Below are 23,277 nucleotides of genomic sequence, written 5' to 3'. Positions count from 1 at the left end.
AATAATCTAGGTATTTCAAACCTAATGATTACATTAATCAGCATTGTACATACTCTTGACGATGTAAAGTGCTATGTGCAACTGCTAAGTATTATTATTACTTTATTTTAGAATACTAATCCATCTATTTTTGAACTCACAATATTAAAGTAACATGGAATATGTAAATTATATTCTCAGTACTGTTCCCCTTGAAATCAATGGGAGTTTTGCCATTGACGTCTTAGTTACAAAATGAACAAATAAAGGAACAGTCTGGATGGCAAAACAAATGGAGAAGGGATGGTCAATGAAGGCAGTAGGCTTCCTGTGGGCAAATCACTGAGCCTTTCTGTTGCTCTACCATCCATTTGTACGATGAGCTATTAAATACTTCCATTCTTCCACCTTTTGTTTGTTTCTAGTCACAAAATTAAATGACACTTTCAAAAGAGCGCACTGATCTTGTGTGTCTCACTTTTTGGTTGCCTGACACGAGACATGTTAAGATAACCATTTCTGAAGTTTTGGACCACATACATAAAAAACTTCTTGTTTAAGAAATTTGGAATATATGGAATGAAAGAAAAAATACTTTAGGGAAAATCTACACTTTTATTAAGGTTTTACCACCTGCAGATCTTTGTAAATCTCAATGGATTTCTTATATTGCCAACCATCATACCGGTAGTTAAGTTAAAAAGCTTTTTGTAGTAAACCAGGGCAAGCATGACTCAAAACTATTAATGAAACGTTTAAAAAATGTAAAAAACCTGCTGTGTAAATCTACATTATATGGAATGCCTGTTAATAGAAAGATTTTATTTTAAAATATGAAGTTAGTATTAACTCTGTATATGGCAGTAGTGAGAACATTACTGGAATAGTGTCCAGTCTAGTGTCTGCACTTCACAAAAGATGTTGAAAAATTGGAAAGGGTTCAGAAAAGAGCTACAAAAATTATTTGAGGTCTAGAAAACATAGCCTACGGTGGGAGACTAAAGAGCTCAATCTATTTAGTTTATTCAAGAGAATGTTAAGAGGTGACTTGTAGAGCCCTGCAAATGTGCAGATATCCACTTTATATCTGCAGATATCCACATCTACATGTGAAAAGAAGGTCAAAATCAAAATGAAATATGTTGAAATTATCATACAGAAACAATTCCATTGACCTGAAATGGAAAACAAATTGGTTTTCCAGTTTGCAAAAGTTTAAGATTTTGACTTTTTGTCCTGATTTGAGAGGGGCAAAAATATTGAACTCTTGAAAATATTTATGAAACTGGAAAACTACGGTTTCCTCTTTACAAGTATACAGACATGTCTCTTTATAGAGCACTCCTCTAACAAGAACTGTGTTAAACATTAGTCTTTCAACCTCCTATTTGGACTGTAAACTGTGCAAAGAACCAAAGCCACATGAGCACAAATAAATGAGGAAGAGTGGGAGTGCCTGTGTATCTAGACTAGAAGCCAGGAATCCTGCATATGCTAGGAATTAGCTGTGACTTTGGATAGTCATATTAACCTCATATTGTAACTAAAGTCATATTAACCTCTCTGCCTCAGTTTCATATCTATCAAGTGGCAATAATCACACTGATCTCTGTAAAGTCCATATTTAACAAAATGCAAACTATCTAACTCCAACTCCTGGGCCGAGTGAACTTTTCAGTCTGGCTAGGAATGTTTTTAATTGGTTTGGATTTGCAGCCTTGCTTTATGCAAATTGATTTTTTCTGTACAACAAAGCAGGTATGTTTTGAAGGGGATTAAATGTTTACGTTGTGGGGATGGAAGAACAAGGACACGATATCTCACCAGAGAGAGGCATTTCAGCTGCAGGGTGAAGTCTTGACTGCAGCAGTCAAAGTGATATGCATGCAAGTTTTGGGTTAGCATCCTAGCTCCAGGGAAAAGAGGATTGTATCAGTCACTCTTGATAGAAACAATTTTCATTTTGGATTACACTGGGACTGATCCTGAGAGGCGCTGAGCAATTGCAACTCCAACTGACTTCACTACACCTCAGGATCAGGCCCATTTTTTGTCCTAATTGCTTCCCTAGGATCAGTTTTCACAAAAGGCTTTGATGCCCTTCTCACTAACATGTGCCTTGGGCTGTCTGTGGCCTATCTGAACTCTTCCCCAAAGGTTCTAAGGCATGTTAATCCCTGCCATGGATTAATATCATTTTACCTTGTTGTCCTGCAATTACCACTTCTGTAGCACAGTGGGAGGCTGCAAGAATAATGGCTTAGATAGCGATACACCTAATGTCTGCATCCACTTGCTTGCCTAAAAGGCCACAAAAAAAGTCTGCGGTCCACTCCCACAAACTCCTGTTAGGGTATGTACTTGAGCAAATCAGGATTAATCTCAGGCTATAAAATGCCAGGTTGCAGAATCCTCATGTAACAGTGGGCCTATAAATCACTCAGTGCATGTGATACTAACAGTCACCCATATACATCTGTATTACCTATCCCTTGGAAGGCAAGAAAACATCTGGAAACCATCCAGCAGATGTACACCTTCAGCTAAGGGTCTGCAGATGCCTTTCCCACCATCAGGGACTGGAACATGCAGATATACAGGGTTAAGATTTATTTCTAGAGTCATAGAGTTGAAGGCTAAAAGGGACCATTCGATCATCTAGTCTGAACTCCTGTATATCACAGGTCAATTAAATTTCACCAAGTTATCCCCTTATTGATCCTGATAACTTTTGTTTGACTAAAGCATAGATCTTGTTTTGAAAACATCAGTAGATAGAGAATCCGCCACTTCCCTTGGTACTTCATCCAGGTGATTAATCACCTCACTGCTAAGATGTGGGCTAAATTCTAATCAGCTTCCAGCCACTGGTTCTCATCATGCCTTTCTTCACTAGATTAAAGAGCCCTCTGGTACCCAGAATTTTCTCCCTGTGAAGTTTTAGCTTCAGTAAAAGCTACATTTACATGCAGCATGCACATGCCAGTGATTTATGAGATCATATCGCAACCTGATTCATAGACATAAACGTTCATGTCATATTTGTTCGGCTTCTGCTCTTCTGTTAATGACACTGTGCCCTCCGCTTGCGCTCTGCCCCCAGTTGCGTAAGAAGCAGGCCTATGTTGAGAAAGTGGAGAAGCTGCAGCAGGCTCTGACCCAGCTCCAGGCAGCATGTGAGAAACGGGAGCAGATGGAACGGCGATTGCGCACACGGCTGGAGCGGGAGCTGGATTCGCTGAGGATGCAGCAGGTGAGAGGCTGATTGGTTGTGGGCCACAAGGGTAAACAAGGATGGACTATTTCATGCCCTGTCCCCCTGGCATTACCTCCAGAATGTGTCTTGGCAATGAGAATAGGAAGAATGATGCCCTCTCACCCTTTGCCACCCTGTTGATAATAGAAACAAGAATGGTATTTTATTTGACCATTGAAAACAATTTCCTTCCCCCCGCTCAGTGAGTGGGAGAGTGCAGTTTTGTGAGGCTGAGTCAGGGGGTGCTTCCAAACCCTTGATTGTTTCTGCAGTTCTTTGTTAGCTATAAAAAGCACATTATATCATAGAATATCAGGGTTGGAAGAGACCTCAGGAGGTCATCTAGTCCAGCCCCCCGCTCAAAGCAGGACCAATCCCCAGGCAGATTTTTGCCCTGGATCCCTAAATGCCCCCCCTGGATTGAACCCAGAACCCTGGATTTAGCAGGCCAATGCTCAAACCACTGAGCTATAAGTGCCTTTTTCCATTGGTTTGATGCAGTGGCTGCAAGAGTTTCTCTCTGATGTTTGCCACAGTTAGCTAAGTCTTTTTGTGAGCTCCACATTGGATTAACGATGCGGATTCTCTCTCTGTGAGGCTACCCATGAAAGCCATTTGGAAGCTACAGCTCATTCAGCATGTAACAGCTAGCTTGCTTAGTAGCGTTAGGCAAACTGCATGTTACACCAGTGCTTCAACGGCTGCCCTGCCTCTTTATTTGTTTCTAGGCAAAATTTATTATGATCCTTAAAGCCCTGCCTGGCTGAGTCCTAGTTATAAGAGGGACCACGTCTCTCCCTCTGCAGCATTGTGACAGCTGAGTTCAGCTGACGTGCTCTCACTTACAGATCTGAGTATCTGGGGGTTGACTGTTTTCAGGGAGGGGCCCTTTGTTGTGTCCCTATTGAGAGTCCTTAAGGCAGGTGCTGAGGTTAGATTGCAAAGTACATGATGACAGACTGCTGATCAGGCCTGCGCCGTGTGACTATTCATATAGCACTCACTAAACTCCTATAGTCCTGACCCTACATGTGCTTGCCTTGATGTAAAACCTGCAAAGACTCTCCATTGGTTGCTAAATATACCAAAAAGCAAACCAGCTCAATGACAAGCTAAACAAATACAGGAGCATTTTGGACAATTCTCATATTCTTAGGATTTTTATTTTTTTTAAACCAGTCCCTCTAGAGAGATTCAAGAGTTCCTTGACTCCATGGGGTGTTGTCAGGGCTCCTGCATTAGAGCTGTGTGAGCGCCTGGTTGAGTTTTAAAGCTCACTGAAGAAGAAAATTGGATGCTTAATACTCATGAGTGGACACATACCACATACTTTTTCCGGTTTTTACTCAGGACAGTCATTTTTAACTATATCAAAGGTCACCCTGGTCGAAATTTCTGGATTTTAGATGAATCCTTCACTTAGAAAAGCCGTTTTCATTGCTGATTTTAAATAGAGGATTATTTATTTTTTCTCCACCACTTTTGCTTGATGATGCTTGGCTCTCTCCAGATGCTGGGGAGACACTAGTTACGGCTTCATAGTTAAGGTTGAGTGTAGTTTTGCACTGAAAGTAGGGATTCAACTGCTTTCATATCGATGGAGAATACAGTGTATCCTCCCCAAAATTACTTTTCAAAAACTACCCTTTGCACCAGATCTGTTCAACAGGGAGGGTAGATGGGGAAAACTCTGTATGTGTGTACAGGTGCATGCAGAGGAATGTAGGGGTTGAAGGAGTGAGTGGGAAACAGGTGTGTGTGTGTCTGTGTGTGCAGGGGAAGATGGAGGGAGTGGGGAAGCTGGGGGGAGGGATGCAGGAGAATGCGGGGGACAGGATGTAGAGGAAAAGTGGGGAATATACTCCACTTTGTTGCATAGCTGTGGCAGTGCAGAGCAGCTGTATACCCATCTGTACTGGCTAGTATGTTCTGGCTGATTTGTGCTGCTCCAGGGAGTGTAAAGCAACCAGAGCACACTGGTGAATCTGGCTATAAAAGACTTAAAATAAAATAAAATAAATACAGAAATAAGATGTTTTCAGGTTGATATTACACATCTTCATGTCATTAGAAATATCACAAGGCGACATTCTCTTTTGTTTCCTATTTAGGGTTTAATATCTGAAAATTGTAATTAAAAAAACAACAACAAGGAAATTCCTTGACAAAAACAATGTTAAGTTGAAGTTTGGTTTGAGAGTACATATATCAGTCATGTAGGGTAAAACTCATTACAGGAATGTTGCAGTTATCCCCCAAACAAGCATTATAAACCCAGGACATTCAGATTTCAGGCTAAACTTATCATAATCAAAAGATGGTATGGAAATGCAGAAGTGGAGTACTCAAACAACCTTGACTCGGCCTGGTGGTGAAAGAGTGAGTGGGCTGGGGTGGGGAAGGAAAGCAAAAAAAATCAAATGTGCTTCAAAAATCAGTCTAATTTGGGACTAAGCACTAAAATTCCTTAGCTGTCATCATATGGTTATTGCACAGTGTCACTACAGAGTGGAGTTAAGGTCCTGAACTGGGGCCAATGTAAGTAAGGAATTCATACACTCTCCAGCCTTAACTTTGGCAATTCCAGACACTTAAACACTTCACAATTCAACCACACCATTTATAAAGCTTTAGGATTTACACCTGCTAAGGATCTGGCCCAAAGTTTTTCTGATGGACTTTTACTGAAAATGCAAGTTACTATCAAATCGGATCCTATAGAACCAAACACTCAAACAGCATTTAATAGCATTTTCTGATGTAACATGACATTGATTTGGTGTATGGACATACATGTGCACAAATTCAGAATAATTTACATAATTACAAAGGACCATTTCTTCTGCTACTCCAGTAAATTATGTATATATGGGTTAAAAACAGAATGGGATGGATGTGCAGAGACCTGATTCTATGAATGTTCCCCGGGATCTCATGGTTCTCTTTGGGAGCGCTGCGCCTATGTGTTTGAGCGTGTACTTTTATGCGTAGTTCAACTGTCTGACAGTTACTCATCTAGGTAAGTAACCGCCTCTATCGCCTTCACTTATCACCTCCTTCTCAAAACAAATCGTAATGTTATTTTGGGGAGTAGATTAGTTCATGACAAAGAAAAAGTATTGAAGAGTTTGCAGAGAGAATTCCCAGCTGGCAGCCAGCACTGAGATCAGAACATGTGACTACTGGCTGCTGAGGGTCAGCGAATGGATATACTAGTGCAGTAAGGCACCATTTGAGAAAAACAGCTGAAGGGTGTAAAAAGGAACATAACTGAGGCATGACATGTAATTTTAACTTAGAAAGTTCACACATTTCCCACTGTCGAGAAACACTGCTGCTGCCAGAACCCTACTGTAATCAGGGCTTGTTATTACTAAGACTTGTGGCAAATGGACCCACTGCTACACAGTGTTTTGCTTAAAAGGAAAGGACCTGATTCTGCTCCTAGCTACATGGGGGTAAATCAGGAGTAACTCCATTGACTTAAATGGGGTTATAACGGTGTAAAACTAGTGTGAGAGGTGGATCACGGCCCCAAAAGAGAAGATAGTTGCAGTTAAGTAACATTAAAAAAAAAATCTTGTTTTCAGTGTTTGAATATCAGAGAGCCACATCAGTCTATGGTGTAATCAGAATGGGCTTCTGGGTCAGGCACTGGACTTGGGTTCAGAGGATCTAGGGTCAATCTCTGGCTTTGCCACAGACTCTCTGTGTGATCACAAGTTGCTCAATCTCTTTGTGCCTCAGTTTTTACCGGGAAGGTGGGAAATCTGCAAATATTTCTCTACTTCACAGGGATGTTGGGGGGATAAATGCATAAATACTGGGCAGGCTACTACACTTAGTGGGTTGGAATTGTAATTAGCACCATGTTTAAAGTGTCATAATTCTGGAACACTTTTTCCCTTCAGATTTTCACTTCAAAAAATTGCCTTGGCCTCCCATCTAACCTGCCAGGTTTGAGGGGAGGCTGGTATGAATGTTTGGTTTATTTTTTAATTTGAGAGAGGGCCAAAACTGAGCTTATGATGAACACCTAGCTCTAATTGTAACTGTGGGGTGAGTCCCATCACTCCATAAAATGACACCTGCTATTCGTGCATCACAGTCATATCTATGGAATATTGAGTCATGCCAAATAAAATAGACTTTTACTACGTTTTACCCCAGTGAGCTTTATAGACCCAGTCCACCTAGGAGAGAATGAGCTAGATTCTGTTCTGGCTCAGGTATCATCAACAGAATTATTAACTAAGTTCCAAATGGCCAATCTTTATTGTTGGTGATGCACGTGCCAGGGAAAAAAGAACCTCTTAACTTTGTATTCCAGATTGAGTTTACGGGGTTGTCATTTATTTTGATCTGAAATTAGTAAGACACTCTATACATGACAGGTTTCAGAGTAGCAGCCGTGTAGATACAATTAACTCTGGCCTAAACAGAGACTGGGAATGGTTGGGTCATTACACTAATTGAATCTATTTCCCTATGTTAAGTTCTCCTCACACCTTCTATGGGCCATCTTAATTATCACTTCAAAAAGTTTTTTTTCCTCCTGCTGATGATAGCTCATCTCAATTGATTAGACTTTTCCTGTTGTTATGCATACTTCCACCTTTTCATGTTCTCTGTATGTATAAATATCTCCTGTCTGTGTGTTCCATTCTATGCATCTGAAGAAGTGAGCTGTAGCTCACGAAAGCTCATGCTAAAATAAATTTGTTAGTCTTTAAGGTGCCACAAGTACTCTATACATGGAGTTTCAGGGTACAATTTTTAGAGTGGAATTGCTCTGTGAAAATATGATCAGACCTTCCAGGACTGACATTATCTGAAGCATAACTGATGTTTTTGCTGGTGAAGCATCACAACAATTGCCCCCAAAGGATTGTTCCATAATGGATTATTCCAGAAAGCGTCTTCCAAAAAAGTCAGTATTACCCTAAAACCAAAGTTCACTTAAGTCTTCTCCTGCATTCCCAAGTCATGTTTTCTGTCATCAAGAGGAAAGGTTCCAAAACGAAGAACTGGAGGCTGTAGTATTTTGTGGCACAAATTCCAGAGAATGGAAGTGTAGGTTACACGGTCACCCCTGATTTCATGGTTTTGATACATCACATAGAGCCTGCCTTGCCCTGGGCAGCTTGTGGTGTGGCACAGTTGACAAACAGGGGTGTGCACAACATAGTTTCCTTGTCTCTGACACAATCTTATGTGCCACTAAATGCAGCAACTCTTATACTTTATAAAACACTTCAATAATGTCTTCTCTCTGAAGGTCTCGGAGAACTTTACAACCCTTAATTCTCACACAATCCCCTATGGATTAGGTAACTAACGTTATCCCCATTTTAGGTACAGAGAGGTTAAGTAATTTGCCTACGGTCCTACTTTCACTGTTCCATAGAGAGTTCCTGTGGAAACTGAAAACCAGCATTTCTGCTCAGTTTCAAACTAGGGACTTTTTGCATGCTAGATAAACACACGAACCTCTCTACACTACAGAAATCACCTCCTAAGATCATGTGGGAAAGCCAGGAATAGAGCCAAAGTCTTTTAACTCCCCATTAGCTTCCCTGCTTTGGATAAACAATTTTCTATTCTATCGGGTTCTTTCATCCACTGTGGCCGTTTTGCTTATCCCATAACTCTGACATTTCAAAAGATGACGCCAAATGAGATAATGCGTAAACAAACATCAGTGTTATCCGTAACATAAAAAAGCTTTATCCACACTCATGGATTGATTTCTATATCTTATAAGAACATAAGAATGGCCATACTGGGTCAGACCAAAGGTCCATCTAGCCCGGTATCCTGTCTACCGACAGTGGCCAATGCCAGGTGCCCCAGAGGGAGTGAACCTAACAGGCAGTGATCAAGTGATCTCTCTCCTGCCATCCATCTCCATTCTCTGACAAACAGAAGCTAGGGACACCATTCCTTACCCATCCTGGCTATGATGATTGAAATACCGTTAATGTGTTAAGTGCAGTAGAGGTACTGTAGCTGGTATTAAGAATGCTCTCTAAACTCATATGACTAAGGGAGACCGACATTCTGAAGCTGGTGCTTAAGCCATCATAGTAGATACAAGGGGCCAGATCCTCAACTGCTGTAAATTGGCATAGATCCATGGCCCATAATAGTGGCCAAGTGCCATTTAATTTAGCATGCAATATTGCTTTGCTTCTGGGTTATATTTAACTATTTTCTGATTTCCCCATAATACCTACACATATCGGACACTCTCTCCATGCATGAGAGAAATGTGACAAAGTGTCAGCAAAACAGGTATTTTAATGCTCGGTTTGGAGTATCACACGATGCCCTTGCATTCCAGGATGAGCAGCAGGAATCCTAGTTCTGTCAGCCTGGTTCAGCATCCCACAGAATATATGATGGCCGTAGTGCGTATCTGGAAAGCCAGTCCTGCCAGCACAGTTTTTTAATGTAATAATGGAACACAACCTTTGCTTGCATTGCACCTTTCCTACAGATTGCACCCCCGGCTGCTTGGCAGTGCAAGACAGCAGCCATTACAGAGATAAAAGACAAAGGGTGGGACTTTTTAAAGCGCTCCGTGTAGGTGCTGCAAAAGTCACTGGTAAAACTCCCATTAACTTCCATGGAAGAAGACTTAGGCCAACACGGAGCTCTTGAGAAAATCCCACCCAACATTTTCAAACTCAGGTTTGAAACTTTAACTAACTAATCTCTACCTTTAGTCCCCAAGGCCCAGATTCTCAAAGGTATCGAAGGACCTAATTCCCATTGAAAGGAATGGGGGTTAGGCGCTTAAATACCTTTGACGATCTGGACCCAAATCCATATTTAGGTACCTGTTTAAGTGGATGGATTTTCAAGGATGCTGAGAACTCCCCACTCCCCACTGACTTCATTTGGATTTGCAAGTACTCAGCACCTCTGAAAAGATGGCTGATGTAGGTGCCCTAACTTGAGGCTGCCAGGTTTGAAAATGCCAGCTTGAAAAACAACAGGAGGAGAGAAAAATGAGATTGGACATGGGGGAAAGAGAGATTTGAAAAGAGATAGCAGGCCAATAAGGGAGAGAGACCCAGGCAGGCTCTCTCAGACAAAGCTGATCTCTTGCACAGACAGTGGTGAGATTACATGAAGGAACTGAGGAAAGAAGGGAAAGGGACGTAGAGACAAGAAGTCGGAATCTGTTTCAGCTCCCATGCAGTGGTGTGGCCATGCTGTAATAGGCAGCAGACATGCTGTCTCTGCTAGCCTATTTCACAATTCCATTTTTCAGCAGTCCATCAAGTATGTTATATGGGCAGGTGTGTGCCTGGGATAGCAGCTCATGTCAGCTCTGCCAGCCTGTTTCACCAGCTTATGCAGTATATGCATGTGCGAGGGTGAGCAGCTAGAATGCCAGCTTGATCAGCCCATGAGGTATTAACACCACCATGGTGGAGAGCTGGATTGCTCCACCCCATGAGGAGTGTGCCTGCTGTGGTGGGACCACCAGCTCTTCTAGCCTCTTTTAACATCTCTTAGCCCTCAGTCAGTCACCTTCAGGAACTTGGGGAAGACCCCACCTTCAGCTGGAAGTTTTACACACGCCATCTGTAGCTTGCCTCCTTTGCTAAGCAATATACCAGCTTTCCAGGTGCTGTTGAGTTGCTAGGGCCAGTTTCTAGAGCAAACTTGCATCTCACTGGTTCTAGCAATAACAATTGGGTCACTCTTTGACAAGGAGCCCTATTTAATCTCTGATCGCCAGGGTGGCTACTGATTCAGCAAAAGGCCACGCAAAAGGTTGAAAGCCCCTGGGTTTATTTTGCAGAAGATTTTGTAGAAGAGGTGTTTGCAGCTCTCGTGTTAGTGCAAGCTGAATATGTTCCATTGTTTCCCTCTCCCTAACTCCAGAGACAGGGGAACTACCAGGCCGAAAGCCTGCCAGAACACAATGCCCCAGCACTGATGGAGCTAGTGCGGGAAAAGGAGGAGAGGATTCTGGCTCTAGAAGCTGACATGACCAAGTGGGAGCAGAAGTATCTAGAGGAGAGCACTATCAGGCACTTTGCCATGAATGCAGCAGCCACAGCTGCAACAGAAAGGTAAGATCATGTTGTTCCAGGCAGTCAGCAATGCACTCAATCGAATGAAGCTTTGGGTAGTTAAAAGAAGTGGGTGTTTTCTTAGGGATAAATCAGGCTTGCTTTATCCAGTCATGAAGTCCCATTGAAGTTAATGGGACCATTCACCATAGCAAGGCCGTGAGGCCTTACCATTCTGGCTCAGGACCAATGGTTCATCAAGGCCAGTGAACCAGCCTCCAGCAGTGTCCTGTAACTAGGGCCCTGTGTAAATCATGATTTTTAGAAAAGTCACGACAGCATAAATGGCGAAGTATTGAATTTCATGGAGTTTGCACAAAATGAAGTTTACAAGTAATGTTCATCAGTTTCATTAATTAATTGACTATTGTTACTTGTAAAATTAATTCCATCCTTGAAACAGACTTTGCTGTAGACTTTTACCTTTTAAAAAATATTTAAAAATCACGGTTTGGGGCATTTTCACAACTTCCATGCCCTCCAGGAAATCATGATCATAGGGTCCTACCTATAACTGTTGCATCAAAGGAAGGCAGAAGTTTTCCTTAACAGACCTGGTTGAATGTACTTGACATGTGCGGGGGAGGAGGGCAGATTTCTCTCCACAGTATTAAGGAGTCACAAAGGAATTTCCCTCCCTTTACTGCCAGATACTATCAAGCATTTCACATAGACCCAAGCATTTTAATATACCCAGAACATGAGTGTATTTACTGGGGGCTTGATTTTCAGAGATGTATGTCATGGGGCGCACCACTCGCCGCCTGACTGGTAGTGCCTTCTTCTGGTACTCTGGGGATTAGCTTGAGGCCGACAACCCCCCACTGATGGTTTGCACACCGTCACCCTGTCCACCTGGAGCTCCTCTCACAGCATCCTCTTCGTGGCTCGGCCCTGTGGCTGTGTCATGTTACAGGTTCCCCGCCCCCCAGGGGAGGTTTAGCTCCTCAGTAGCCCTAGGCAGTTCTCTCGCTCGCTGCCTCGGTGCCACTCGCCCAGTGGCTGGTAGGGGAACCCAGGCCCACCCTCTTCTCCAGATTCCAGCCCAGGGACCCTCAACGTAGCAATCTGGGCCTTCTCTCTCTGGCCTCACTGCTCTATCCCTGAGCTTCTTCCTGTTGGTTCCCCTTTTCTTCATAGGCCTACCAGTTCCCCAAAGCCTCCTCCCTCTTCCCAGGTAGAGTTTGCAGTCTCCACTCATTCCTCCTTTTCTCCTGGGGGTGTCTGCCTTTTTCGCAGTACCCCTTTCTGCTTCTGCCAGGGGTGAAAGTAACACAGACAACTTACTGGTACGACTTACCAGAAGTTGGGGGCTGAGGGTCAGCCTCCCGCAGCCAGCCCATCCGCGCTGCCTGGCCCACACCACCTGGGGCTCTGGCCACTGCCGCGGTAGCCCCAGGCCCTTTTAAATCGCTGGGCCCCGGGTCAGCTGCCCCTTTTAGCCCCGCCGGCGGCAGCAAAAGGGGCAGCGACATTAAAGCGCTTTAATGTCGGCTGCGTATGGGCCGGCACCGGTGGCCACTTCTTACCGGTACACCGTACTGGCCTGTACCGGCCCACTTTCACCCCTGGCTTCAGCTCCTGGGCTTTATAGATCCTGCCTATTCCTGCCCAGCTGAGCTTCCTTAATCAGCTGCCTAAGTGGTTAATTGGCCCATCTGGCCTGCATTAAGGTGATTGTGGGATAGTCACCCCATCACAATGCAAAGTACCTACAACTCCTGTTGACTTCAGCTAGACTTGTGGGTGCTCAGCACCTTTGCAAATCAGGCCCTTTGTGTCTTCAGAATAGGGTTTTTAATATTTCTGTGTCACAGTTACTACAAGGCATAGTCACTGGTGTGTACCGGCATCTAAAGTATCATAATTAAAAGGACCCTATCAAATATTTTAGATCCTAAACGTAGGTATGACTTTATAAAAAAAAGTAAAATAAAAAACAGCAAAACCAAGGTTTGCAAAATTTCACATAAAGTATGTTTTTTAATAAATTATATTATTTTCTTTGCATAAATATTTTCTTGAAAATTTTCCCCTACGGCTTTGGAAACCCAAACACACCAGCTTTGTGCTAGTGTATGAGAACCAGAAAGTGAAACTGAATGTGAAATAGGAAACTAAATTGATCAGTCTCATTTTCTCATCCAGTGTTGAAGTGCAGAAGCAAACAGCAAATTAGATTCAGTGTTGCTGACTCTTGTGATTTTCTTTCAACTCTCACATGATTTGGTTTTTTTCTCAAAGCCCCAGCACATAGAGTCAAGTGATTACATGAAAATCTTGGCTTTCATTAATTTTTTAATTTTTTTTCTAGCCCTGGTGATTGTATAGAAAGAACATGAAACATGATTCAAGCGTACACCAAAGGCTCAGAAACCTGAGGGGAGCTAAAAACAATCCACAATTCATTTATTTATATCACCAGCTAAGGATTTATTATTTAATATACTGGACCAGGTCTTCAACTGATGTAGATCAACATAGGTTCATTGAACCCAATGGAGCTGAGCTCTTTTAGACTGGCAGAGGATCTGGCCCATTATTTTTATCTTGACAGTGTCCTTTAATTTTAATTCATTTTAAAATATGAGATTTCACCTCCAATTTGTTCCCTCCCACCTTTTGTTGTATTTTCAGAAACATTTTGCTGGACTATTACACCCTCCAAATACAGCTGTAGATTTCCATTGTAATGTGAATGGTACAATAACAGTTGCATGCCTGTTTGTATCGAAAGAGGCCTTTTATTGAACCAAGTAACACTAACGGGTGTGGCTGTGTCTTGTGTTGCTAGGGATACCTCAGTCATTAACCACTCTCGGAATGGCAGCTACAACGAGAACTCCCTGGAAGTTCGAATATGGCAGGAAGAGGAGGAGATTGTTCAGGCCAACCGGAGGTGTCAGGACATGGAATACACGTAAAGGACAACTGTTAAATACTTACCGCGGGATTTGTGCTATAGGTCTTATCATGAGATCCATAGCATCCTAGCTGCTCGGATTCTTGGATAAGCCAGTCCACGCGTCATTTAGCCCTTCGCATGCCAATAGGCCCATTCTAAAAGGACGGATTTTGTTTCAGTTTGACTTTAGTCATTTCACTCTTTGGCTATTAAAAGACAGATTAGATTCTGCCTCTTCTCCTCCCTAGATTTAAACCTTCTTCACATCAAAGAGAGACCTTAAAAATGGATGGCTTACTAGAAAAAGGAGGTTGGCATGAGCTTGCATGATCTCATTCAAAATTCTGACTTTTTAATACAAGACTCTCTAGTAGCCAATGCTGTAATTGTGACTTCATTGCTGCCCAACCAAAAAGGTGTGTGTATGTATCTGATAGCTCTCTCTCTGAGTTATATGAAATGTACCATGGCATGTAGGGACAAACCTTCAAAACTGAACACCTGAAGTTGAACCCACAAATAAAATGCATACACAAGTACACCTCTACCTTGATATAATGCTGTCCTTGGGAGCCAAAAAATCTTACTGCATTATAGGTGAAACTGTGTTATATTGAACTTGCTTTGATCCACCGGAGTGCGAAGCCCCGCCCCCCCAGAGCACTGCTTTACCATGTTATATCCAAATTCGTGTTATATCGGGTGGCGTTATATCGAGGTAGCAGTGTATGTTGATAAAATTGGAGAGGGTCCAGAGAAAAGCCACAAGAATGATTAAAGAATTAGAAAACATGCCTTATAGTGATAGATTCAAGGAACTCAATCTATTTACCTTAACAAAGAGATGGTTAAGGGTTAACTTGATCACAGTTTCTAAATAGCTACATGGGGAACAAATATTTGATAATGGGCTCTTCAATCTAGCAGAGAAATGAATACCGTAATCCGATGGCTGGAAGTTGAAACGAGACACATTCAGCTTGGAAATAAGGCATACATTTTTAACTGTGAGGATAATTAACCATTGGAACAATGTACCAAGTGATTCTTCACCACAGCATTTTTAACATCAAGATTGGATGTTTTTCTAAAAGTCGTGCTCTAGAATTGTTTTGGGGAAGTTCTATGCCTGTGTTATATAGAAGGTCAGACTAGAGGATCACAGTGGTCCCTCCTGGCATGGAATCTATGAAAGCAGTAGCTGGTACAGAACCTGTTTATGCACACACAAGTTCCCATTTGCACGTGCAGTTTTCCCATTTTGAGCATGCAAATGCAAATATGTATGTGGCACACCCAATTACTTGTTTGCTAGAGCTGCTCAAAAATATTTGTAATCAACACTTTTTTTTAAATTAAAAATGGCTTTATGACTAAACAGCAAATTTTTTTGAGAAAATTTCTGTTTTCACAGATATTTCCTAGGTTTTGTCGAAAAGCAAAAAAAATCCAAACAAAATTCTGACAAAAAAATTCATGTTCTTCACATTTTTTTTTCCAGAAAATAAAAATATAATTTAACCGGTTCTATGTGTTTCATCTTATATACACATGCATGCATGCAGGCTCACACACAGAGGACTTGAAATCAGTGGGAATTTTTCCATTAACTTCTTTAAGAGATGGATCTGGATTTTATGCTGCAAGTGCAAATTAGGCACTCCATTTTGAAAATGACAGCCTTAAAGTTTCCACCTCCCTTATATGTCTGTTTAGACCAGTGTTTCTCAAACAGGGGTCGCCGCTTGTGTAGGGAAAGCCCCTGGCGGAGCAGCGATCCGCGGCCAGTGGGAGCCGCGATCGACCGGACCTGCGGACACGGCAGGTAATCACACTGGCCCAGCCTGCCGGGGGCTTTCCCTACACAAGCGGCGACCCCTGTTTGAGAAACCCTGATTTAGACCGTATGTGACATTTCTTTTTTAAATCCCTCCAAAAAATGTCTGCTGTACTTGGCTATATTTCATAAGACATGGTTTTCATTTGACTGGCATTTTCATTAGTTGGTTCAAACCTTTTCAGTTTGATTCAGTCTTAAATTCCCCACCACCATGTTTCCACAGCCTGTTCTCAAATAATTGGTTTTCATCTTAAAACACTTTCAGGGACTATAGAAGAAAGCTGTTGGGGCCTCCAGTAAGTTGGAAACACAGACCATTAGTTATTTCCACAGGTTTCAACAGAAACGAAGGTCCCAATCCAATGCTCACTGAAGGCAATGGAAGTTTTTTTCATTTATTTCAGTGGCAGTTGGTATGGGCCCTCAGAGATTTGGGCAAGATAATTTAATTATTAAAATCTTTATTTCAGTCTTTTATAGGGCCAGTTCCTGAGGTCTTTACTCAGTTTTAATTCAGTCAACCTTGATTCAGGCAAAACTCCCCAAGGGCAATCTGCCACAGGAAAGAACTCAGGATTTAGCCCAGAAGTATTGTGGGGCAAAGAAAACTGCTCCTTTACCTATCTGAGTGATCCCATCAGTCCACAGCATCTTTAGGACTATTTTTCAGATTATCCTTGCTAGTTTATTGAAGTAATATCAACGGACCAGCTTAATTTAAATCTATTTATTTATTTAATCTTACAAAAAGGCATCGCCATTGGCAGAATAGCAGGAAATATTGCCCAGTTAAGCTGTGCAATTGCCCTCAAAGGAAATGGTGGAAATTTAATTGTTTGAGTTGCTTAAAACTGGAAGGAGTAAAGCAGCAGAGAATGTACTACGGGGAACAGTCCCGAAAAGACAGCAGTGGAATAGCTGTGATCTAGAAGTTATTTTTCATCTTTGTAAGCAGAACATTTGTATTTTGGCAGGATAAAGAATCTGCATGCAAAAATAATTGAGAAAGATGCCATGATCAAGGTCCTTCAGCAGCGTTTGCGGAAGGATGCTGGGAAAACAGACAGCACAAGTTTGCGGCCTGCTCGATCGGTCCCGTCCATCGCTGCAGCAACGGGTGCGCATTCCCGCCAGACCTCTCTCACCAGCAATCAGATAGCTGAGGAAAAGAAGGAGGAGAAGACCTGGAAAGGAAGCATAGGTGAGCTCCAGTTTGAGCTAGGCATTGGCAGTGCAAATGGTTTCAGAGAGAGGACAGCTTAACAAGTAAAATCTGTCTGTGGCCAGAATAAGATTTTGAGGGGCAGTTTTGAAAGTGTGATTGGCCACCTTACACAAACAGTTTGAGCCACCACCCTGTGTGTTCAGGCACAGCTGTACTCGCCTGACAGTCATACCCAGAGGAATGCAGGCAGTGTATGCACATTTCATGGGAATAAATCCTACTCTGGGCTAGGAAAATTTGCATTAAACTAGAGAGCAGACAGCACTTTGGATAGGAATTTGCAATGTAATATGGCAGGAAAAAAAGAAGGCATGCCATTTTGGGCTGTGTGCAAAAAGGCATTACAGTCCAGCGATAGCCTCTCTCTGCATGGCACTGCTGAGACAGCAATTTCAGAATGCTATGTTCAGTGTGTTCAATGTCAAAACAATGTAGGCAAACGAGAGGGGGTTCAGAGAAGAGCAATTGTTCTGAAAGGACTGATGGATCAGAAGAGGTAAAAATGACTGTCTGTACACCTTGAGGAAATAGTCTCTGAGAGTGTCATGGGAACGACATAAACACCAAAGAAGAAGAAGAACAATGCCGAATATAAAGAGTGGTGATGGGATCAAAGGAAGGGTCTGGTGCTTTTATCTGCTCATATAGGCTGCGGGAAGCAAATATGCATGGATTTGAGAGTGGGGGAGTGAAAGATTGGCAATAGAATCTTCATTGTATGCTCCTCCCCTCCCGGGTAGCCTACAGAAGCTCCTCTATCCCAACTCTGCAAGGTTGGGCCTCCATGGCTCTGGGGAGCGATAGAAGGGGTGCATGGCAACTGCTGTCTGAGGCGCACTTTACTCTTAACCAGTCAGCTGTGCTCCTTTGAGAACCATGGAAGGAAGGGGAAGTTGGGTGGCACCACAGTGGGGCCAGCACACCTCTGAGTATGTGCTGAGTCTCCAAATTCCTCATCCCTGAGGTGAATCTCACACCATTCCTGAGCCCTCTTTCCCCTCTAGGGGGTTTTATCCTGGACTCAAGAGAAGGGACCTTTTAAGCTGACTATGAGGAAAATCTTCCTGATAGTGAGATCTAGGAGGCTCTCTCTCAGGGGGAGCCTCCCCAGGTGAGTAGTGGACACCTCATTAGTGGATATATTTAAAATTACCCTGCACCAAAGCCCTGGAGAACAATCCTGCCCTGGGAGGAGGCTGGGCTGAGGGATCTAGCAGGGCTTCTCCCTCTCTGATTTTACTAACATGGTCGTTATTGTGTTTCTAGGGTTGCTGTTAGGGAAGGATCATCACGACCATTCATCAATCCCTGCACTGCCTCCCCTCCCTCCCTCTTTGTCCTGTGCAGCCTCCTCCTGGCCAGTCAGCGCCTCCCATGCTAAAACAGGCAGCAAAGACAGCAGCACTCAGACTGACAAAAGCTCTGAGCTTTTCTGGCCAACCACTGCCTCTTTCCCAGGCAGGGGAAGGCTAAGCACCACCCCTTCGAACAGCCCTGCCCTGAGACACACAGGAGCCAAAGGCGCTAGAGATAAACTGGGTAAGTGATTCCAACCTTCATGGTACAATCAGTGCATTGATATTATGGTGACTCGCACTATATAGGTGCCTGAGACAAATATAATTATAGAGAGACAGCTAGATAGATATAAGTACTTCTAAGATAGATAGATAAATTGTTGTTGGTTATTATCTCAAGAAAATCAAAAGCATTCTTTAAGTCTAATTTAAGAGAGAGGTGTGTGCAAAACCACCTGCTTTGGCCTTGCCAACTTTCCTATGCAGAGCTTAGATTTGTTTTTTTTACCAGTTTTCATCAAGTTCCATTAATTTGCTGAAAGGGGAAATTTCAGCATGTACAGTTATTTGTGGCGCCAAAAGTGACATTCCAGCGTGGAACTGGTCACAACATTTCTCATCGTGGACACATTCCGCATTGTACCCATATTCGGACAAACATTTTTTTGGAGAATTTTCCCAGTTTAAACTATTTTGGGGGGAAGAAGCCATTTGCTTCATATTTTTATGAAAACTTGTGGGGAAAGTGAGCCAACCCCACAGAATGGTTCACATTTGTGCGAAAACGAGGGATATTTGATTTAGAAATACTTTTGACGGATGGGGACTGTTTCTATACAGCCCTAGTTACAGGAGACATTTGTTTTAAAAACATTATTTTAAAAAAAGACTGTTTCCTACACGATCTTTTATTCCCCTTGAAAACAAATTCATTGCTGTTAATTGAAAGAGGTGCAGTCAAGTAATTTAAACCCTAAATTTAGGCTTCAGGAAGGGAAATAAGACGGGTGTAGAGTTGTGTTTTCAGCCTTTAGATGCTCTTGTGATGTGGGCAATAGACAGATCAAATATGCGGATTACAATAGTATCTTGGACTAATTTTTCAAAACGCTGTATGATTAGAACTGTTATCACAGATAAAGAAAAAGAATAAAAACAACTTAAAATATTTAGGGATTCTGCACTCAGTTATATCACTATAGATCCAGAGTAGCTGCACTGAGAAGCTTCCCCAAGTAATGGTAAAGCCTACAGCATATTGACATTTTTCAGATACAGTGAACACTGGGATTTTGATGCTCAAATTGAGACACCTTAAAGGGGCCAAAGCTGAGCCACCCACCTCCTAAAAATCAGGCTTCTACAAGGTGTCCACAGTGACAAGTGTCCTGAAAATCTTGGCCAGTGTGTTTTCCAAAATTCGGCTCTAGGGTTTAGTTCAAGCCCATTTTCAATGAACAATGAATTAATCTTTTAAACTTCTCTGTGCTTTAATGATCTAAAAGATTCTTTCTGCTTTAAGAATCTGAGGATTCTTATGGTGATATGGCAGTTTCAGTACCTAGGTAGGCATTTATTGTGTTTATTAGCAACACAGGGGAAGAAACATTGTTAAATGTCATTTTTATCTTTACCGTGTCCCTTTAATTCACACTGTGTCCAATTCTACATTCTTTGCATGCTAATTAACCTACTAACCTCAGTGGGATTCCTTTGGTGCACCAGGAATTCAGGATCAGGTTCTACTATGAAATACACCCCAGCCTTTCTTGGTGCAAATCCAGTTTGCCACAGAGAAATTCAGATGTTGCAAGTGGAAGGAATTATATTTTCAAATTGCAAAACTGAAACGTAAAAATAAGAATTCTATTTCAGAGGGCATAAGTGACTGAGGAGTTGTTGCATCTTGGCAAATGCCAGAGGAGCAATCTCTGATTTCACTACTCTAGGGATGAATTTGGCCTTAAATGTTAAAAAAAAGTATAGTTAGAGATTTTCCCCAAAAAATATTTTGCATTAGTTTTAGACTTTTTGATGAATCTGGACTTCTCTCCTCACTGTCACAGAGAACTCCCCCAGCCACGGGAAGCTGTCGGATAGCAGAGGCCGAGTAAGCAGTTTGGTCCACAAGCCTGAATTTCCTGATGCTGACATGATGGAAGTCCTCATCTGAGGAAAGAGTGACCTTCCTCAGGATTTTGTGCAAATACATTCAAGTCCAGGGAGGGCAATGTTGTGCAAATTTTAAAAACTAAATATACGAGTTTGAAGAAAGTCTGAGCAAGATTGAGTCTGGAAGGAGCCTAGAGGCTGAGATGAATAAGACTTCAAATTACAGAGGGAAAAGAAAGAGATGTAAACATGAAATGAAGGATACTGAAGGTGGACATGAATGGCCGGAATATTCTGACAACAGAAGGTGATGATTCATGAAGAGATGGTAAAGGAAATAGGAACTGCATTTTCTATTGTAGCGAAAAGGTATCTTTTTACCATGTACAACAGTGTTCTATAATGCTGTTCTATTTTACTCTCTAGCTACAACCAAGACAGAGACTGAAATCCTGGCTCTGTTGAAGTCAGCAGGAGTTTGTGAATTGTCCAGGAGAAGTTTAAACTTTTCTCAAATGTAATCATTATTCATAATTGTTCACCAGATTATTTTAGCGAAAAATTCTTGGTCTGTAGATTGTGCACAAAGCAGTTTGTTGTAAGTATTTGTTTCAAGCCAGGTTGGTTTGTTTTGATTGGATATATAGGTCTTTCCTGATTGGATGAGTGCTACTCTTGGGATCAGATTTCCAAAGCAAATACTCATGTTTTGCAAATTCTAAATTTGCTCAAAATTCACTGTTGCCATGAGCATTTCTTTGCTAGAATTTGCATAGAAGGTGCGTGTAAAAGGGGCATAAACCCTGTCAAAGTGATTTCTTTTACAATTTTGGTAACTATTCAAGAGGAAATATTGAGCGTATTCCCTCAGCTCTAATGCATAAAACACACACACAAAGCTGTGTAAGCAGCAAATTGTACATACATTCAAGTGCTAAAAGTTTTTACTCATGAGGGCTTGGAGACAGTGGGCATTCAGGATGCTCAGCACCTTGCAGGGAACAACATGGTGCCACTGTAGATGTATTCTCTGGCTTATTAAAATAATAGTATAGTATTTTGCAGTATCTGTCGAAACTGCTTCAGCATTGTCAGTGGGGCAAATTCTACCCTCCAGTTAAAACTGAGGGTGAATTTGAGCATGTACTGGCAGGCAGAGTTTCAGGCCAGGGTTACTACAGTGTTTGGGCACAATTACTGTAGAGGTTTGAGAGGAATGTGGAGATCATTGACTGATTTCAGCCTAATTCATCCAGGTTTACTACTTGCAATTGAGATCAGAATCAGGCCCTTGGGTGTATATTAAATAATAACAATAAATTAGTCAATACACTTAGTATGAGAAATAATAAACGTCCTCACTTAAAAATGGATTTCCACTGCACATGGCACTGCAGGAGTTAATTCACACAACTGCATAGCATGGATCAGTTTGTTGGTAAGATTTCTACAGCACTTCATAGCTGCCTGTCTGGGATGTTTACATTCATTTTAAAAGACAGCCTGGTTGTGTAAATGAGAAAGGATGTTTCTGAACGTGCACAGAAATTCTCCTAATCCTTTTTCCTTATCTTAAAGCAGGGGTTCTCAAACTGGGGGTCGAGACCCCTCGGTGTCCCAAGGTTCTTACATGGGGGGTCGCGAGCTGTCAGCCTCCACCCCAAGCCCCGCTTTGCCTCCAGCATTTATAATGGTGTTAAATATATTTAAAGTGTTTTTAATTTATAAGGGGGGGGTCACACTCAGAGGCTTTCTATGTGAAAGGGTCACCAGTACAAAAGTTTGAGAACCACTGTCTTAAAGGGACCAGCCCTTATATAAGTAGCCATTCCTCACACGAGTCGAGGTTACAGGACTGGGCTCGAATTTTGATTATGACACACGTGCATGTGTGCTGAGAGGTGGAAGATTTAACATTTCTAAGTTCACCGGGTTAGGGTCCCTGAGGGATATTTTGATGGTGAGTTTGTATATTTACACATGCATCACCATTGCTGTCTAAATGATCGTTCCTTAGAAGTTACATTCACCCTCCATGCAGAGGAGCCTACACAAGACCTATGCCCCACTTAAACCCTCCCAATAAGGCTTAAATGGGACGAAAGTGGTACCTGTTCGATGTAAAAAGTTCCCTGTCCTGGCTCTTTGCACAGGGGTGAATTTCAGCCTCCGTAATTCAGCCAGAATTTGGTTAAATCAAAACACGTTTTCATGGAACAGGGACTATGTCTGCAGAGTTCCTCAACAGGGGCTATTGGTGCTGGAATGCACCTTTTCATCACTTTGGTTGTGGGGCTGCTCAAAGAAAGGGCACAAGAATTCTGTCTTTTTTTTTCCACTCAAACCTGGCTGGAGATTTGTTCAAACTTAAAAATAAATGGCTTCTGGACAGAGCCCAGGTTTTGAAAATGTCCCCCCAAAGTCTAATAACTGGGAGCCTAGAAACTCCCCAGGCACTAATCTTGGCTCAGCCACTGTTTTGCTGTGTGTCCTTGGGCAAGTCAGTCAATCTCTCTGGGCCTGATTCATCGCTGTGCTACTCCAGTTTTACAAACAGCGTCACTGACCTAAA

At 42.2% G+C, this 23,277-nt stretch overlaps 1 protein-coding gene across 2 annotated transcripts in view; it reads left to right on the top strand.

Annotated features, from left to right (window-relative positions):
- AMOTL1 (angiomotin like 1) overlaps nt 1-22,367 on the top strand; it is a 147,724-nt gene extending 125,357 nt beyond the window's left edge. For both annotated transcript variants that reach the window (XM_045019665.1, XM_045019661.1), the window contains 6 exons: nt 3,083-3,232; nt 11,135-11,325; nt 14,120-14,245; nt 17,045-17,271; nt 18,562-18,834; nt 20,660-22,367. In XM_045019665.1, coding sequence (XP_044875600.1) covers nt 3,083-3,232; nt 11,135-11,325; nt 14,120-14,245; nt 17,045-17,271; nt 18,562-18,834; nt 20,660-20,766 — 1,074 coding nt within the window. In that variant the 3' untranslated portion in view covers nt 20,767-22,367. The remainder of the gene's footprint in view (nt 1-3,082; nt 3,233-11,134; nt 11,326-14,119; nt 14,246-17,044; nt 17,272-18,561; nt 18,835-20,659) is intronic.
- Nucleotides 22,368-23,277: the final 910 nt, after the last annotated feature.

Source organism: Mauremys mutica, chromosome 1 (genome assembly GCF_020497125.1).
Source record: "Mauremys mutica isolate MM-2020 ecotype Southern chromosome 1, ASM2049712v1, whole genome shotgun sequence".
In the NCBI taxonomy this organism is placed as follows: domain Eukaryota; kingdom Metazoa; phylum Chordata; order Testudines; family Geoemydidae; genus Mauremys; species Mauremys mutica.
Note: the sequence above shows the minus strand (reverse complement) of the source record. Positions and strands in the feature narration are given on the sequence as shown.